At 49.6% G+C, this 17,240-nt stretch overlaps 1 protein-coding gene across 1 annotated transcript in view; it reads right to left on the bottom strand.

Annotated features, from left to right (window-relative positions):
- Nucleotides 1–17,240, bottom strand: part of FANCC (FA complementation group C) — a 228,114-nt gene that overhangs the window by 44,738 nt on the left and 166,136 nt on the right. Inside the window, exons 7-8 of the mRNA XM_040988870.1 lie at nt 15,266–15,430; nt 3,934–4,093 (exon numbers count right to left, since the gene is read on the bottom strand). Coding sequence (XP_040844804.1) covers nt 3,934–4,093; nt 15,266–15,430 — 325 coding nt within the window. The remainder of the gene's footprint in view (nt 1–3,933; nt 4,094–15,265; nt 15,431–17,240) is intronic.

Raw genomic sequence — 17,240 nt, 5'->3', positions numbered from 1 at the left:
CGTGAGGCCGCCCCTGCAAAGTACAACTACTATGGAAGCACAGCTCCTTGGGCTAAATCTTAGCCACAGACAGAAGCGGCCAACACACTTTAAATTATTTCCTTTGCAAAATTACAAGGCATTACATTAAAGAACTCAAAAAGGAGATGTTGAAATGACTGTAAAAGGAAAAAGCAGGACAAGAAAACTCTACAATATTGGTGGAAAGAAATTCGAGTGCAGAAAACAGGAGCCCAGCATCTGGAGCGTGGAGCTAAACCTGCAGGAGCATGTGGCGGGTTCTGGGCTTTTGTGGAAAGTCAGAGTCTGCCCCGAGGTGGCTCTGTCTGCTGCCCGGAGACCGAGGCCAGAATGCACATCCCAACTCTGTGGATGCTTTTCATACCTAAGCTCTTATTAGATAAGGCGATTGTTTTAACTGACCTCTGGGGGAGTGTCATCTCATCTTAAATCCAAGTCTAACAAAAAAAAAAAAAAAAAAAGGAAAGAAAAAAAGAAGGAAAGAAAGAAAGGAAAAAAAGGAAAGGAGGCCAGGAAGACAGCCCCCCTTCTCTGCGCCTGCCCTGGCATTCCTCTGCCCTCTCTCCTCTTGTTCTTTCAGGGGAAAATCTGCCTGCAGAGGCGAGGGAGGGCATGGGAACCAGGGTGCCCCGGCCCTGGCAGCAGCGCGCAGTGAGTGCAGGGCCACCCTGCCAGCCAGCCCGCACTTGTCAGTCAAATGTGGAATCCAAACAATAGCTTTCTGGGCTCCACAAACAGAATTGTAGCTGGAAAACAACACCCTTCTGATTGGGGCCAGCCCTGGGAAACCCTGGCGGTGCCAAGAAAGCTGCCTGATTAGCAAGTGGCTTTCAGCGCTCTGGGGACAGCGGTTTTAAGGTCAGGTCTGGAGCGACGGCTTGCCATCTTCCCAGTCTGTACAGTAAACGACAAACTGGGGTTAATGCCTTGATTTCTTTAGGGGCCACCAACTGTGGCAAGCAGCCATGGACTTGGGGCTGATCCAGCCCCAGGAAATCAAAGGGTGCCCTCAAAAGCAAACCCACCCCGAAAGCTGACTGGTGTTTTCAAAGTCAAATGCACGCACACATGCAAACCTGCACCCAGCCAAGCTGACCTTCCAAGTGTATTTTCCAAGAACTTTGGGGTTTTTGCAGCTCCCCTCCCCCCAGTGACTTTAGAACTCAGGTGATGGTAAGCTACTCCCTGGTCCTTGGGGGGGGGGGGGTTCCTCCCGAGTCCCTGCGAGGCCTGAGGGCGTTGGGGAAGTTGTCCCCCTTTGTGCAACCTGTCCCACACTTTCATCTGTTGTCGCTGCTGCATTTTGGTAACTACACAGTCTCCAGAACTCGCTCTGGACAGTCCCCAGGGATGGAAATGTAATTAACAGTGCTCCATAGGAAACACAAGTTCCGCAGACCATCACACTGTAATTACGGTCGGAATCCAGCGCTAATGTAATAGGCATCGGGTTTCCTCGGCGTCTCAGCCCGGCCCGAGACCCCGCGCTGATACTCGGCCTTGGTGCTGTCACTGTGCTGAGATAAATGAATCGGAGGATGCAATTACGAAGCAGGTTCTTCAGGTTACCCCTGCAGTCACTCAGCCTGCTGGGGTTCTGGCACTGCGGGCCAGGGGTGCCTAGGAGAACAGCCCACACCAATCAGGGCCTGCCAGCTCACTGTCTGCGCTATAATTACCTCCTTGGACCCTGAGGCACCCAGAGGTCACATCCTGCCAGTGCCACAATAAATTAAGCCAAGAAACACCCTCTAGAACCGCCCTTGGTCACAGTGGGAGCGCTGCGTCCCTGCACATGGGATCCTGCAGACGCTATTGTAAATCAACTGACTTCTAAGCTGCCTGCCGAGGAGAGGCTGCTGAGCCTGGGACCCGGCGCTGTGTCATGGCGGCCCCGCTGTCTCCCACTGTTCAGGCCTCAGCGCTGAGCTGCAAAGGGCCCGGAGAGGGACCCGAGAGGGCCTGGTGGGATCTGAGAAGCGTCACCAGGAACTGGCACTTTCCAACCAAAAGAAGACGGAGAGCAAGCGTCTGCCCAGAGCGCAGGCAGTGGCCTGCTGAGCATGTTTTGCTACTGACAAGGGCACAGAGAAAATTCCAGTGAATTACAGTGCGAATACTGGAGTCAGAAATAAAGAGGTGCACCAGCTAATAAACCAGAGAGTAATCTGGTATGAGCTGCCAGGTGGTTTGTTTTTGTTTGAATTGCATCATAACTTTTAAGTAAAGTGCATTCTTATTTCTTGTCTTAATATGCAACTTTTCAAAGATTTACTTATTTGTATTGGAAAGTCAGATATACAGAGAGGAGGAGAGACAGAGAGGAAGATCTTCCATCTGCCGACCCACTACAAAGATCAGAGCTGAGCCAATCTGAAGCCAGGAGCCTCCTCCAAGTCTCCCACATGAGTGCAGGGTCCCAAGGCTTTGGGCTGTCCTTGACTGCGTTCCCTGGTCACAAGCAGGTAGCTGGATGGGAAGTGGGGCCACCAGGATTAGAACTGGCACCCATATGGGATCCCGGTGCATGTAAGGCAAGGACTTTAGCCGGTAGGCTACACACTGGACCCCATATGCAATTGCTTTGAATGAGGAAGACAAGTTGTAATTATTCACAAAGATGCCTTTGCTGGACTCGTTTAGTCTCAATACAACTTTGCATTCTGCTTTTCTCTCTCTCTTTGCTGTACCAAAGTACCTGGAGCAGGCTAACTTTATAAAGAAAAGAGGTGCACAGTTTGCAGGGGGAGGGGCACAAAGGCACGGGGCTGACAGCTTGACTCTGGCACAGGCCTGAGGGTTGTGTCACATGTGGAAGGAAGCCTCCCATCTCAGAACAGGAAACGGGAGCGGACTAAGCGGGGCCGGAATCCCCTGGAGGGCATCTCCCGGGGAGCTCTCACTGGGCCCCACTGCTGAAAGGTCCCACCTTGCAACTCAGCCACAGGGACACCACTGCCAAACTACAGCCTCCCAAGCCCTGCCTGAACCTGTGCCCACAGCCATCCAGCCACCCGTGAGGCAACACTCCCCACCTTGACCTGGGGGGCAGGGGGTGAGCTAGAAAACAGAGATGGGGGGAAAAAGGCAACTGACTTAACTATGATTGCCTTGACACTGACTCCAACTCACAAGAGAAAGAGGCAGGTTCTGAGTGAATCAAATGAACCAGAGGTGTCGGGAACTAAGGGTTAGAGGTGCCTGCCAGGCTGGAGTTGGCAACCTCAGGGCCTTCTGCAGTCCAGGTGCTGGTCTCCTCACCCCTGTCACTCTCAGAATTCACTTCTTCCATCGGGGCAGCAGGAAGAGACTCTTGGCAAGTCCCCACAGGCTCCGGAAGGCACTGAGGACAGCTGACCAAGTCTGGGAGGTTCTAGAAGCCGGCAGCCAGGCACGTGTAGGACCTGCATTTGTTTTTATCAGGATGCACAGCAACTCTGGAGGCTGACCGCCCCCTAGAAGGAGAGCACGCAGGGCACTCGCCGTGGACCCGGGTGGGGCAGAGGGGACCAGTGCCACCCGCCAAGTCCCTGACATCACAGGCCTGGGGGTGGGGCACAGGGAAAAGGAAGAGGCAGCTAGCACATGGAGTGGGGGGAGGTGGGCTGCTTCAACGAAAAGAAAAAGGAAAGCTTGAAGGCTTTCGGTCGGCTCCCACTCCTACTCAGCTAAGTTTTTCATTTTTAAAAATGTACTTTTCACGCCAAAGCTGTTCTTATAAAGTTTGTTGCTCGCATACAATTCTTGTGACGGTGCAACAATGGAGAGGCCACTGAAGGATGAGACAAACCAGCACCACCCACCTACCCAAGGTCATTTTTAAATAAACATGAATGCAGGTTCCACAGTGTTTGCTTCCGTGTCCCCAACATCCCCTTGAAGGCTTTTGTTCCCTCCCAGCCCAGCCCGTACCAGCAGTGACTCTTCTAGAAGGCTCTCGATCCCTTGCAGGCAATTGTCTCTCTCCCTGGAGAGGAACTTCTCCAGCAGACACAGCACGGCCTCCTCCAGGCTGGGAAGGTGCCGGAGCCACAGGCAGAGCACAGCAGGCCTGTGCAGACAGATCTTCTTCCTTTCGGCAAGAAACAGACACCATTTTAAATAGGAACAAACTGTTACAAGGAAAGAAGACGAAGAAAGTTCGAAACGCAGTCTAATCCAATTTGTGAAACCAGTTATCATGGTAATAGCAGGGTTAGTTATCTACAGCATCCATGAATATTTACCCAAGTACTCATTGATAAAATAATGCAAACACGCTTCCACTTCAACTCACCGCAAGAGATTAGAGAAATGCTAACAAGAAAAGAGATACATAAATATATGGGCGGAGAGACAGAGAAAGCGCCTGTGGTCTTCAGGCCAAGCAGTCCTTGACTGCAGCATTCTGTGATTCAGATTGAGGACTCAGAGTCAGGGTTTAGTGCTAGGATCATCACCTGCTGCCTGCATTAGCTCGCCTCTAAGCCTCAGTATGTGCATCTGTAAAATAGGCCTGGCTACCCCAGCCCCATGAGGCTGGAAGGCTCCGACACGCTGAGCTCTGCGCAGCGGTTACTCAACAGGTGCTTCTGTGGATCTGCACGACATGGTGGGCATGGCTTGGCTGATGCCCAGGGGACGTGAGGCCTGGCCCTCCAGTCCTAACCATCTGCTGCAGCTATGATTCCACAGGGAGGTATCTGGAGGGGTTATGTGTCTGCAAACTTGGGGTTATACGCCTCCTCTTGTGGGCATGTGAGGGGGCACCCCCGGCAGAGGCTCTGGGCTGGCCACAGAGCTGTCCCTGCCAATGGCCTCCTGCTTGCTGGACGTTGAGTGACCCTGACAAGGACAACTGAAGCTTGGCCCGAAGCCTGAAAGCTCCTTCGCCCACGCCCATCAACTGGCAACCCCTTCAGTTCTGCCCTTTCCATGGCTAGGGGTGCAGGGCAGGGCATCTGGGGACTAGGTCCCAATGGCCTCACTCTTTTTTCTTGCACCATGAGCTCCGAAGAGAAGCTTCCCAAAGCCCAGGCTGCCAGTCAACCCCAGCCGCATTCCTGGAGCCCCGAGCGGAGTTGCCCACAGCTGGCGGGAGAAACAGCACATCCTGTGAGAGTGGGGAAGGCACCCGTGGCCAGCACCGTGGACGCAGCAGGCGCCTTCCCCAGGCAGTGGCCTGGCGCTGCCCAGGAGCTGGCCTGGCTGCTCTGTCCTCTCCCACAGCAGTGCAGCTCTGACCCACTCTCCTTAGCCTGTGTCTTCCTTTGGGAATCCCACAGGGAAATACGTCCATTATTAGAAAAGTGTCCCGCCTCTGTTAAAGTTCTTCTTCACACGGCTGCATGCGGAAGGCGAGATGTGCTGCTGATGCACCAGGCCCCAGCCCCAGGGATGTTACAGAGCCCAGGCGCAGGGCACGGAGCAAGCACAAGAGCACATCTGTGGGTGGCTGGCTGATGCAGTAGTACAGTAGGTTAAGCCTGTGCCAGTTTGGCTGCTCCAATTCCCATGCAACTCCCTGCTCACACACCTGGAAAAGCCCCGGAACATGAGCCCCTGTACCCATGTGGGAGACCCAGAGAGAGCACGGCCTCCTGGCTTCAGACTCACTCAGCCCCGGCTGCTGGGGCCATTTGGAGAGTGGACCACAGGAGGGAAAATCATCTGCTCTTTCTCCTTCTCTCTGTAAATCTTTCAAATAAAAATAAATCTTTAAAAATAACCAACCAACCAACTAACCAACCAAACTGATCTGTGGTGCGCAATGAGAGCTCGGTCAGATATGAAAAGACACGGGCACCAGCCCCTAATGCAGCAATATTAGAAACTACAATACACCCCACGGGGCAGGGCTGGGCGGAACAGCAGAGCCCACTCATGTCTCGGAGTGGCTCCCACGTTGCAGGGCAGTCGGGCCTGCCTTTCACGGGGGCTCCCCAAGACAAGCCGGAGGTGTGTGAGGTGTGACGCTGGCTTTATACAGACTTGCATATGCTCACAACTTCCAGAACGAAGGGAGGAGGAGAAGGAAGCTATTGCAAGTGCTGTCCGACCTGATAGGATGGATACAGGGCTCTGTATACAATGTTTAGAAGTCAATAAACTGGGCCCGGCGTGGTGGCACAAGTGGTTAAGGTCCTCACCTTGCACGCCCGGGATCCCATATGGGCACCGGTTCTAATCCCGGCAGCCCCGCTTCCCCTCCAGCTCCCTGCCTGTGGCCCGGGAAAGCAGTCGAGGACGGCCCAAAGCTTTGGGACCCTGCACCCTGTGGGAGACCCGGAAGAGGTTCCTAGCTTTGGGTCGGCATAGCATCGGCCCTTGGGCTCACTTGGGGAGTGAATCATCAGACGGAAGATCTTCCTCTCTGTCTCTCCTCTCTGTATATCCGCCTTTCCAATAAAAAAAATAATAAAAATAAATCTTAAAAAAAAAAAAAGAAGTCAATAAACTGAGAAAGATACGGCTTTTGGGGACAGTCCCAATGTCCTGGCAGGGTTCACGGTGCGCAAGGGGCACCTGTGAGACCTCTGGACACTCATGGCAGGGTTCACGGTGCGCACGGTGCACCTGTGCGACCTCTGACACTCGCGGCAGGGTTCACGGTGCGCACGGGGCACCTGTGCGACCTCTGACACTCGCGGCAGGGGTACAGCCAAGGCAGGCGGGAGATGTACATTCTGGCTCCTTCCACGCCTGCTTGCTTCCCGCCCCCCCCCCTCCCCGAGCACGCTCTCCTGCAGACAAGCTCTGACGTGACGAAGCACAAGTCCAGGCAGGAGGTTCAGCCCACCAAACATGCCGCTGAGGTGTGTCGGAGACTCCCCCTCGACGCTGTTGCCCCCAGACGTTCAGTTAGTGGGGCAGCTAAGAGGGAGCAGTATAGAACTGAGGGCCCGGCACGGTGGCCTAGCGGCTAAAGTCCTCACCTTGCACATGCTAGGATCCCATATAGATGCTGGTTCTAACCCTGGCAGCCCTGCTTCCCATCCAGCTCCCTGCTTGTGGCCTGGGAGGGCAGCCAAAGACAGCCCAAAGCCTTGGAACCCTGTTCCCCTGTGGGAGACCTAGAAGAGGCTCCTGGCTCCTGGGTTCGGATTGGTGCAGTTCTAGCCATTGCGGCCACTTGGGGAATGAATCAAAGGATGTATTAGAGGTCTTGTAGAGGGGGGGGGGGGCGGGAGGGAAAAAAAAAGCACCACAACACACACACCAAAAGGAATAACAAGCAAAACAAATGTGAAGGGGGGGGGGGGGGGGGGGGGGGGGGAAAGGGGGGGGGGGGGGGGGGAAAAAAGGGAAGGTGAAAGGTAGGAAAATGCTTTTAGGTTAAAGTTCATTCTGGGTTTTGCCATAAATTTTAAGGGGAATGTGGTTGGACAAGAAGTTGTTGAAGGAGGGAAATACAGGCGAGCTTCCAGAAAAGTGATGTGTAAAAAGTTGTTTGGTAAAATCAAAGGTTTTGTGGGGGATTGGGGGGCGTTTATTGGGGACAAGAGGCCCAAATATGAGGGGACAGGCTGGGCCTTCCTCACCAAGGGGACCAAAATAATAAAATAAAGAAAAACAGTTGAATGGCCCAGGGCCTATGATGAAATTCCATTGCTTTAACAAAGGCGGGAGGGGACCAAAAAGGGCTGCCCTGGGCTAGGCCAGGCAAGGGATACCAACAATCAATTTGGGGATTCAGAGTTTAGGTTGTTGGAAAAGGGGCGGAAATTGGTTTAATTTCCATGGAAAAATAACTGTTGAAAGAGAACATATAATGTGCCCGTGGCACTACGCTACCCCATGGGGATGTATGGTGTATGATGATGGAGTATAAGAAGCTTGGGAAACCTAGAGGGCAGCTTTTCAAGGGCGGGGGGGGGGGACACATCACTGCTCGGCCCCCAAGCAGGTGGTTATGCCTGTTTCAAAAAATGGTTCGGTTTTCAGGCGGATTGTTTACGTTGTGGGGAAAAAGCGTTTTCCAGAGGTAAGTAAAGGAAATACGTAAATTTGTGGGAAACAAAATTATTTCTAAAGTTTTTTTCTCAAGGGGGAAAAATCAGGGGGGGGGGGGGACATTTTTCTCGGTCAAATGGAATAAATAGAGAAATGGGATTTTTAGGAACTACTTGATTCATCACCACCTTCCTCTCCTGTGTACGACACTCACTGTTCCCTTTGCACCTTCACCTCTGTGCAGCCGGCCCTGCGGTAAGGTCAGGGAAGCCACCTGCTGGTGCTGCATCTCCACGTCGGGTGCAGCTTCTGCAGGCGACGGCCTGAGTAATCTGGCTCCTGTCACCAGGGAGGGACGCCTGGACAGTCCTGCTTGCTAGCTTCAATCGACGGAGTACACCAGTGGATGAAGATCTTTCTTTTCTGTCATTTGGCCTTTCCAACAAACAAAGTAATTCTTTTAAAAAAAAAATCTTCATCTACATTATTTGACACTATTTCTGTTATCTAGGTTGAAAAACAAAGAGACCAAACAAGAAACTTGGGTGAAAAACAGACCTTTCTTAGATACATTTTTATTTTCTGAAAGCCTGATTTTTCTAATTTGTAAAATGGATGTAGCACTATGGAGGTATTTTAAATATACTAACTTTTCATGTTAGTTCCATTAGCATTTTTGTCATTTGATATTCAAGAGTAAACTTTAATAATTCAAGGAGTATAAATTTGTTTTCATGGGGTAGTGAATTCTTGCTAAGTATCCGTGAAGTCACATTTGCTCTTTTAGCATCGAAAATTCAGCCTTGATTTAGTGATCCTTTTGTCAGGAGGAAACAGGAGGGGTTTAAGGAAAACTAATACTAAATATTGCCAAAAATATAATTCCTGGAGTGGGCATTTGATAGAGCAGGTGAGCTGTCCTTGCAATGCTCACGCCCTATCAGAGTGTCGGGGTTCGAATCCAGGCTTGGCTTCCCACTCACACACACCCCGAGATGCAGCAGGTGAAGGCTTGAGCACCTGCTTTCCAACACCCATGCGGGAGACGTGGGTTGAGTTCTAGGATCCTGACCTTAGCAGATCTCTTTCTTTCTTTCTCTCTCTCTCTCTCTCTCTCTCACACACACACACACACACACACACACACACCGTCACTTGTCAAGTGCTCACTTTGGGGGTCAGGCACCATGCAAGGCATACTGCAGGCATTGGACTCATTTAAATACTAGGGTAAGCACACTTCTGTTTCCTGGGACAGGTTTATATCTGTCACTTGGAACTCGGCTCATTTTCACAAGTGCTGTGGTCTAGGGTGTAAGCTGCATGGTCACCCGATTGAACTCGCATATACAGCCCAACGTCAGCCCTCCTGCCACCAGCTGACTTCACTCACACAACACTTCCAACACCAACTGTTTGGGCTTCCCTGCCGCTGCCCCCCAAACCAATTCCACAGCTCTCTGGACATCCGAGGTGTTTTATAGCTGAATTCCATTTGGACACTGAGCACCAGGAGTTTGCACTGCCTGGCAAGCTAAAGGCTCAGCTCCATGAGAGAGCCAGTTGTCTGCATCCATCAGAGGTTCCCGATTCCATCCTCAGCTCACAGGACCTTCATGTCACTCAGGAACTGCCATAGGAGAGGATGCCCAGCGCCAGGTGCCAGGGCCTGCAGTGCTCTGGGCACCTCGATGATTCCTGCCTGGAAATCCTCAATGCCTGGCATGTCAGGCACTTCACAGGGGCCTATGCAAGTGTGACTGCTTGCATCACTGGCCCCTGCTGAGCAGGACAAGCTCAGGAGTGAACGAGTGATGCCACACACTCTAACCCTATAGTCACACGCTGGCTGCTCTGGCCGCCAGCCCCCACCTGGCAGCTACCCTGGGTTCACCAAGAGTCCCCCATGAGCCTCAACTTGGGTGTGCCTGAAAGGGCTTCTCCTGAAGCACCAGAGACCCTCTTGTCACCCGTGTCACTCAGGAAATCCCAAGGATTTAGGAGGGCACGGACAAAGACCAAGCGCCGATTGGTTACTATATTACAGTATGATCCTTCTTTCAGTTACTCGCTGGCTTGTTCATAAACGCTCCACCGGTCACCCAGCTCTTCGGCATTCCGAGGCCAACGGCTCTGGCTTTCCCCTAAGGCCATCTCAGGCTGAATCACTCCCCCGTGGCTCCCACAGAGCCTTAGCTCAATCTGCAGGCTGCAGGTGGCCGAGGCAGCAGCCCCAGGGACAGACAAGGACAGTTGGGCTTGACAGGCCAAGAAATTAAAAAGTTCCTCTGGGTTATCTAAACCGCGGGGGAGTGTGGGAGAAGGAGGGGGAGCGAGCATCTGCTGTTTGAGAAGACAGGCAGCCCATTTCTGAAAGTACATGACTGGATCTGGAAGCCAAGACCAAAGACACCAGCCAATTATAAAACAGACAAAATTCCACTGGTGTATTGCGGTAAGCACATAGTTGGAAGGCTCTGCGCAGGGCAGGGCATGTTGGTCAAAGAAAGCCTGTGGTTTCTAAAGGCCCAGGCAGCACGCTGGGGAAGGGGCCTGGCGTGGGGGTGGTCATCTGCTCTGACTGACCGAGCGAGCCTCCCCATGTCAACATGTGGCTGGGACGCTCCGTCCATGGGAAAGTGTCCATGGAAGGGCTCCAGCCCTGACGCCACTGCCTGGGGAACTTGCTGAGCCGAAGCCACAGGAATTGGACACAATGAAGACCACCCAGCATCTGGACAGGCTGTTCCCTATGGATTAGCAGACATCATTTTCCAAACCAAATAAATTTTATTAGTTGTTGAGGGAGAACATGCTATCACAAGTAAAAGCCAGAGCCAGGGAGTGCAGGCGTGTGTGTGGAGCCCTGCCCTGGGCAGCCGGGGGACAGGCAGTCCTCGCAGAGCCCAGCCCTGTCAGAAGCAGTGCTTTAGGGCTGCTCCCGCCGCCAAAGACCCTGTCCTCCAGTCTCCCCTGAACGCAACTCTAGTGGGAAGAGTGAGATGGGACACACAGGGCAGCTAAGAGTGGATTCCATCGGCGGGGGGCGGGGGGATGCATCCCCAGAGAAGTCAGATGTGGGCAGAAACAGGCAAGGGCGCGAACATTCAACTGAAAAGTCGGGATTCTGTACGACTGCTGTGGTGGGTGAGAAATGACAGCCCTGGAGTGTGCGCTCAGGTCAATGTATGAACTGGTCCATCGGTTTTTATTACTCAGTATCTCACAGAAACAGAAAGATAACTGAGCAAACTCCTTAGGAAATTCAGTTTTGAGTACATTTTGACAGAGGGATTATTTCAACCATGAAAATTGTGTTCTAATCTTCTTGGAAAATATGAAGTATTTTAATCTTCTATTTCTATGCCTAACCCTTACTTTAACAAAGACCAGGATCATAACCGTCCATATATAATGAAATTAAAGTATGCGTTCTTATTTCCAAGAGTTACATCTGAAAATAGGAAACGCTCTACTAGGAATTACCTCCTCTGAACTCACTGGAAGACCATCGGCAGTTTCAACTTGCTCGTTTTCCAAAAGCTATAATCCATGAGAATTCATCTGAAGACAGAGAGGGCTCACCGGGAGAGCCAAGAAATCCAAAACGAGGATACAGCAAGCCCTTAGGAGTACGACTGCCTGGAGCCCACGGGTGGAGAAGACAGCAAACACCCCTTGAAGATTACAGATGTAACCCTGCACGGATGCACACGCATGCACTCTTGGGCAGGTGGGCAGAGGGGATTAACCTTATCAAAATGCCAGCTCTCCTGGAGTTCATTTATACCTAGCACGAATCTTCTCACATATCACTTTAGCCATCGTTCCTGGAGCTAGACAAACTGATTGCAAAGCTTATTTGAAAGATGCAACAAGTAGTAACAATGAAAATGGAAAAAGAGAAGAGAATTAGATTCTACCATTTAAACACCATGGTAGTGATTCATGAACATATAAAAGATCAAAGAACCAGAACAGAAAATAAGAAAATAGGCTCAATGGTGTAAAAATCGAGTCTACGATCAAGGTAGTGCCTTAGATACAGGCCAGCTTGTCATGAGGTGCTCCCACTCGTGACATACTCAAGATGGTGGAAATGCTCTGTAACCTGCAAATACAAACAACCTCATTATTTGCTTTTAACTTTTTATTTGGCTTATGTATTTGAAGGGCACAGAGAAATCTGTCATCTGCTGTTTCACCTCCCTAGTGCTCCCACAGCCAGGGCTGGGTCTTCATTGGGTGGCAGGGATCCGAATATTGGACCTGCTGCCTCTCAGGTGTGTGCTGCAGTATGCTGCAGGTGGAGTCGGGGCTGGACCCCAGGCCCAGAGGGGATAAAGACATGCCAGCCACATCCTAACCACTAACCCTACACCAAACGCCTCCTGTACGAGCTCTGCCTTCAAAGAGGACTTTCTCATTCCTCAACTGCCACTTTTTTTTTTTTTTTGATAAGCTGGGTCACTTTGCTAACTTCTTAAAAAGTATGTTTCAAACGCACAAATGTAAACAATCACTAGAAAAGATGAAAGTGACAACATTTCAGAGAATTCTCCAACTCCTAAGGCAACAGTTTGAGGCAGGGGGTGGGAGTGGGGTGGGCATTTAGCTTCCTGGTTAAGACACCTCTTGCGACAGTCCCATCCACTGTCAGAGTGCCTGGGTTCCAGTGCCAGCTCTGCTCCGGGCTTTGGCTTCCTGCTGAAACACACTGCAGCAGACAGGGTTTCGGGCTCCCAGCATCAGCCTGGGCCCAGCCCCAGCTGCAGGAGGCAGACATTCGCAGAGTGAATGAGCAGGTGAAAGCACCTCTCGCCGTGTTTCTCCTTTCTGTTTCTTTCTATCTCTCAACATATATATGTTTTACAAATACCAGGGTTATCCTCCCCTGGGCTTGCAGACATAATGTTATCAACTTAAGACCAAGAATGCACAATCTGAACCAAAAGGAGTTAGATGGTGTAAATATGTGTGATAAATTACTAAGACTTGCTGTGTTCCTTATAGCTGTCTAGTAAGAGCAACAACTAATCACAGAAGATCTTTTATATGAAACGTGACCACACACATGGCTGGTACAGAAATACTTTAAGTACTGAATAACTATTTTGAATCTCATGGATTTTCCTGAAACAACTGTGCTGATGTTTGCTCTGCTCATACAAAAATAAGTGGGTACTTCTGGGCCTCATAGAAATCACAGATGTGGGCTTGGCATAATAGCCTAGTGGTCAAAACCTTGCCCTTCAAGTGCTGGGATCCCATATGGGCGCCGGTTCGTATCCCTGCTGCTCTACTTCCCTTTCAGCTCACTGCTTGTGACCTGGAAAAGTAGTAGAGGACAGCCCAAAGCCTTGGGACCCTGCACCTGACTTGCAGACCTGGGGGAAGTTCCTGGCTTCTGATCAGCTCAGGTCCAGCCTTTGAGGCCACTTGGGGAGCAAACCAGTGAACGGAAGATCTTTCTCTCTGTCTCTCCTTCTCTCTGTAAATCTTGATAGTAGTAAAAAAAAATTAATAAACCTTTAAAAAATAGAGGGCCCAGTGTGATAGTATAGTAGTTAAGGTCCTTGCCTTGAACGTGCCGGGATCCCTTCTGGGCACCGGTTCTAATCCTCGCGGCCCCACTTCCCATCCGGCTCCCTGCTTGTGGCCTGGGAAAGCAGTCGAGGATGGCCGAGAGCCTCGGGACCCTGCACTCATGTGGGAGACCCGGAGGAAGCTCCTGGCTTCAGATTGGCATAGCACTGGCCGTTGCAGCCACTTGGGGAGTAAATCACCGGTCGGAAGATCTTCCTGTCTCTCCTCTCTGTATATCCGCCTTTCCAATAAAAAAATAATCTTTAAAAAAAGAAATCACCAATGGGAACAGGTACATTTGTTTTCCTCACTGCTGTATACCCATGGGCTAGCACTGTTCTCACGTCGAATGTCTAAGGAGACGGTAGAAGACACTGACTGTGCAGAGCAGACACCCTGGAGTACAGTGTGCTTTTAACAATATATTCTGGGGGAGCAGTGCTGTGACGCAGAGGGCTAAGCTGCCATTTGTGCCACTAGCACTCCATAGCCGAATGCTGGGTCAAACTTTGGCTTAATTGGCTTTCCACCTGTCTTTCTGTTAAGGTGCCTGGGAAGACAGCAGAGAACAGTCCAAATTCCCTGTGTCCCTGGGCCTCAGGTGGGAGGCCCAGATGGAGTTTTTGGTTCCTAGCCTCATGTTGTAGCCATTTGTAGCAGTGACCCAATACATGGAGGGTGGCTGTCTCTGGCTCTCTCCCTTTCAAATAAATAAACAAACGTTTAAAAATATATATCCTGCATGGCAATTATCACTTGTGCTTCAAAACTGAAAACAATTAAATCAGTGACTTAGCAGACAAGTTATCATATTTAGGCATGTATACTTTTTCTAGCAGAGTGACAAGGTTTACCTAAAACAGAAATGATATTATTGGCGACCCATTATACATTTGGCTTTTAGGGAGAAATTAAAAATCTTGAAAAATTCATGTCCACTTACATGAGGTTGCCAGCTCTGTAATATTTAAAAGATATCCCAGAGGAGATTGGTGGCGACAGATCCAAACATAAAGCAATATAGCAATGTTTTGAAGAACTGCATCACTCAGGGACTAAGATTCTCCACATGAACTAGGCAGGATGTTACAAAGTCACGCACGAGCAAAGAAATGCCTCAGGAGCACAGGGCAGGCTGATGTGCTCAGCTACTAGAGGATGAAGCACCACAGCAGCCAGCCTGTAAAACCCGACCATCTTCACATTCTGGTGAGGTGTCAAGGCAGGTGACCCACAATTATTTGACATGAGGCTAGATCACGCCTGCCTTGTCCTGCTCGGGGAGGCTAGATTTCTTTAGATGCTTTCACCGAAACAATATATCCTGCCAGACAGAAAACCCCATTCAGACGCAGGAATCCAGCTGCCTCAGGCAGACAAGGAGGGCTTTTTTTTTTTTAAATGTAAAAGCAATACCATCTGGTCAGACAGTGATTTTTTTTTTTGCCTTGGAGAATCATTGCTTTTCAAAAAAACATATTATTTATGTTAACAAGTAATGCATATTTTTAAATGAAATAATACACATTTTAAAAAGTCTTTAACTTTGAATATGGTAAATCTTGATAGTTATGTATAGTCCACCTAAACAAAAATATAATTTGAGATACATTTTAAAAGTGTAAAAAAGTACTGAGGTCAACAAGTTTGAAAACGGACAACATTAACGCTGTAGAAACACCCCAAGAAAACATGTTGAATGACAGGATAAAAGGACATCACTTACTCTAAATAGGCTTCATTTACAGCTTCCAGGAATTCAGGACAGAGGACTTCCTGAGGTTCATGTCCATGGTAGACAAGCAAGGCCTCTACCAGGGGTTCAAAATCCGGCAGCGTAATAAGTGGGATGCAGACTCGTGACAGGGCCAGTACTCGGTCATGGGCCATTCTGCAGAAGAAATAAGAACGTTACCTAAGCCAGAGAGCCACACCTAATAAAGACATACGGCCTCCAGCTGGCAAGGCTGCTGGTAGGCCACTTGTTTTGCTTCTAACATAACCTATCAATTCCCTCTTCCATTCTGCTGGAACTCAAACTGGTGCTCATGCAAGATGCCGGTATTGCAGGTGGTGGCTCTCCCTGCTACACCACAATGTCAGTCCTAATCCAGTTTTATTTTCATCAACTTTTAGATATGACTAAATAGTGAAGCAGTTCCTTGAAGTTTATGAAATGCAGTAGCCCATTTTGTGATATCCAGAGGGAACCACTTTCAATGATCCCAACTCTTGAGAATGTGCTATACAAATGACATCAGGGAGACACCTAGAACACTACAGAGAACAAAGAAATACAGAGTACTGCTGGACGGAACATGCGTACACACGCACCAGCGCCTTGGACAATGTTTGTAGCCTGCTGTAATTTCTTAGAGGTTAAAGAAACTTAAACAGAACTCTTTGCAAAAGTTACAGTTTATTTAGCCATATATCATTACAGGAATGAGTAAATAAATCATAGTTTATTTACAGAAGACAAAGTTATATCACAGCTAAAAATTAATGAACTAAAGCTACATCATCTAAACACACAATGACGAGGGGCCGGCATTGGTGGCAAACAGGTAAAGCAGATACTGTGATTCGGCTATTTAGGGAGTGAACCAGCAGATGGAAGATGTCTGTATTCGTGTGTGTGTGTAACTGTTCCTTACAAGCAAAAACACATGAGTGATGCAAGCTGCAAAAAAATATTCATAATATGTCATTACTACGTCAAGTTTTAAAACACGTGCAATAACATATACTAGGGGGCCCGTACGGTGGCCTAGCGCCGGGCCTGTGGTATCCTGCTCTAGTCCCAGTTCTCTTGGTCTTTTCTCAGCAGTTGCAGCCACTTACTCCACTTAAGTCATGGACCTGCAGTCATCCATGAGCTTTTGAATCAACTTATTCAAGACTGCTTTTGCTGCCGATATGCTGATATCCTTTTAAAATGTTCTTAATAGCATCTGGACTGATGGAGCCTTTCCAGGAAGTTTTCATTTACTTTTCCCAGATCTGTCAGAGGAAGAACCATTCATGGCAGCTATATCCTTGCAAAAAGTTATTTCTCAAGTCATAAGAGATGGAAATGAAAGTTACTCCTTGGAGCAAGGGCCACAGAATGAACGCTGGTTAACAGGCATGAAAACTGTGGTCATCTCCTTGTACATCACCATCAGAGCAGTAACACTTGGAGAAGAGTACTTTGCTAAGCGGAAGGCTTACATTGCTCAGTAAACCATGTTGTAAGCAGACACACTGCCACCCTGGCCTTGCTGTTCCAGTTACAGGACACGGGGAAGTAGAATCTAATTCTTGAGGGTCCTGGGCTTTTCACAGCGGTAGTGAGTACTGGCTTCCACCAGCTGCAGCAGCCTGCGCGTCCAAGCTTTGCCCTTGGCAGTGACTCCCCTCCCCAGCAAGGAATGTCCTAGATAACATCCTCAAATATAAGGCTCATTTTTTTTACCCTGAACATTTTAGTAATGACCTCAGCGACATCACTGGGACGAGTTTCTGCAACTTCTCCATCAGCACATGCCTCCTCCCCTCATGTCCCTTGTTTTGTAGGTGGTTTCTTTCCTTCAACTTCATGAACCAAGCTCTGCTAGTTCCACATTTTCTGCAGCCTCATCACCACTCTAAGGCCTCATGGAACTGAAGACATGGAAGGCTCTGCCCTGTACTAGGCTTTGACTTACGGGAACATTGTG

This window comes from Ochotona curzoniae, unplaced genomic scaffold (assembly GCF_017591425.1).
Source record: "Ochotona curzoniae isolate NIBS_2020 unplaced genomic scaffold, NIBS_Ocur_1.0 contig_50, whole genome shotgun sequence".
Taxonomy (NCBI): domain Eukaryota; kingdom Metazoa; phylum Chordata; class Mammalia; order Lagomorpha; family Ochotonidae; genus Ochotona; species Ochotona curzoniae.
The sequence above is the reverse complement of the archived record's forward strand: the minus strand, read 5'-3'. Positions and strand labels throughout refer to the sequence as shown.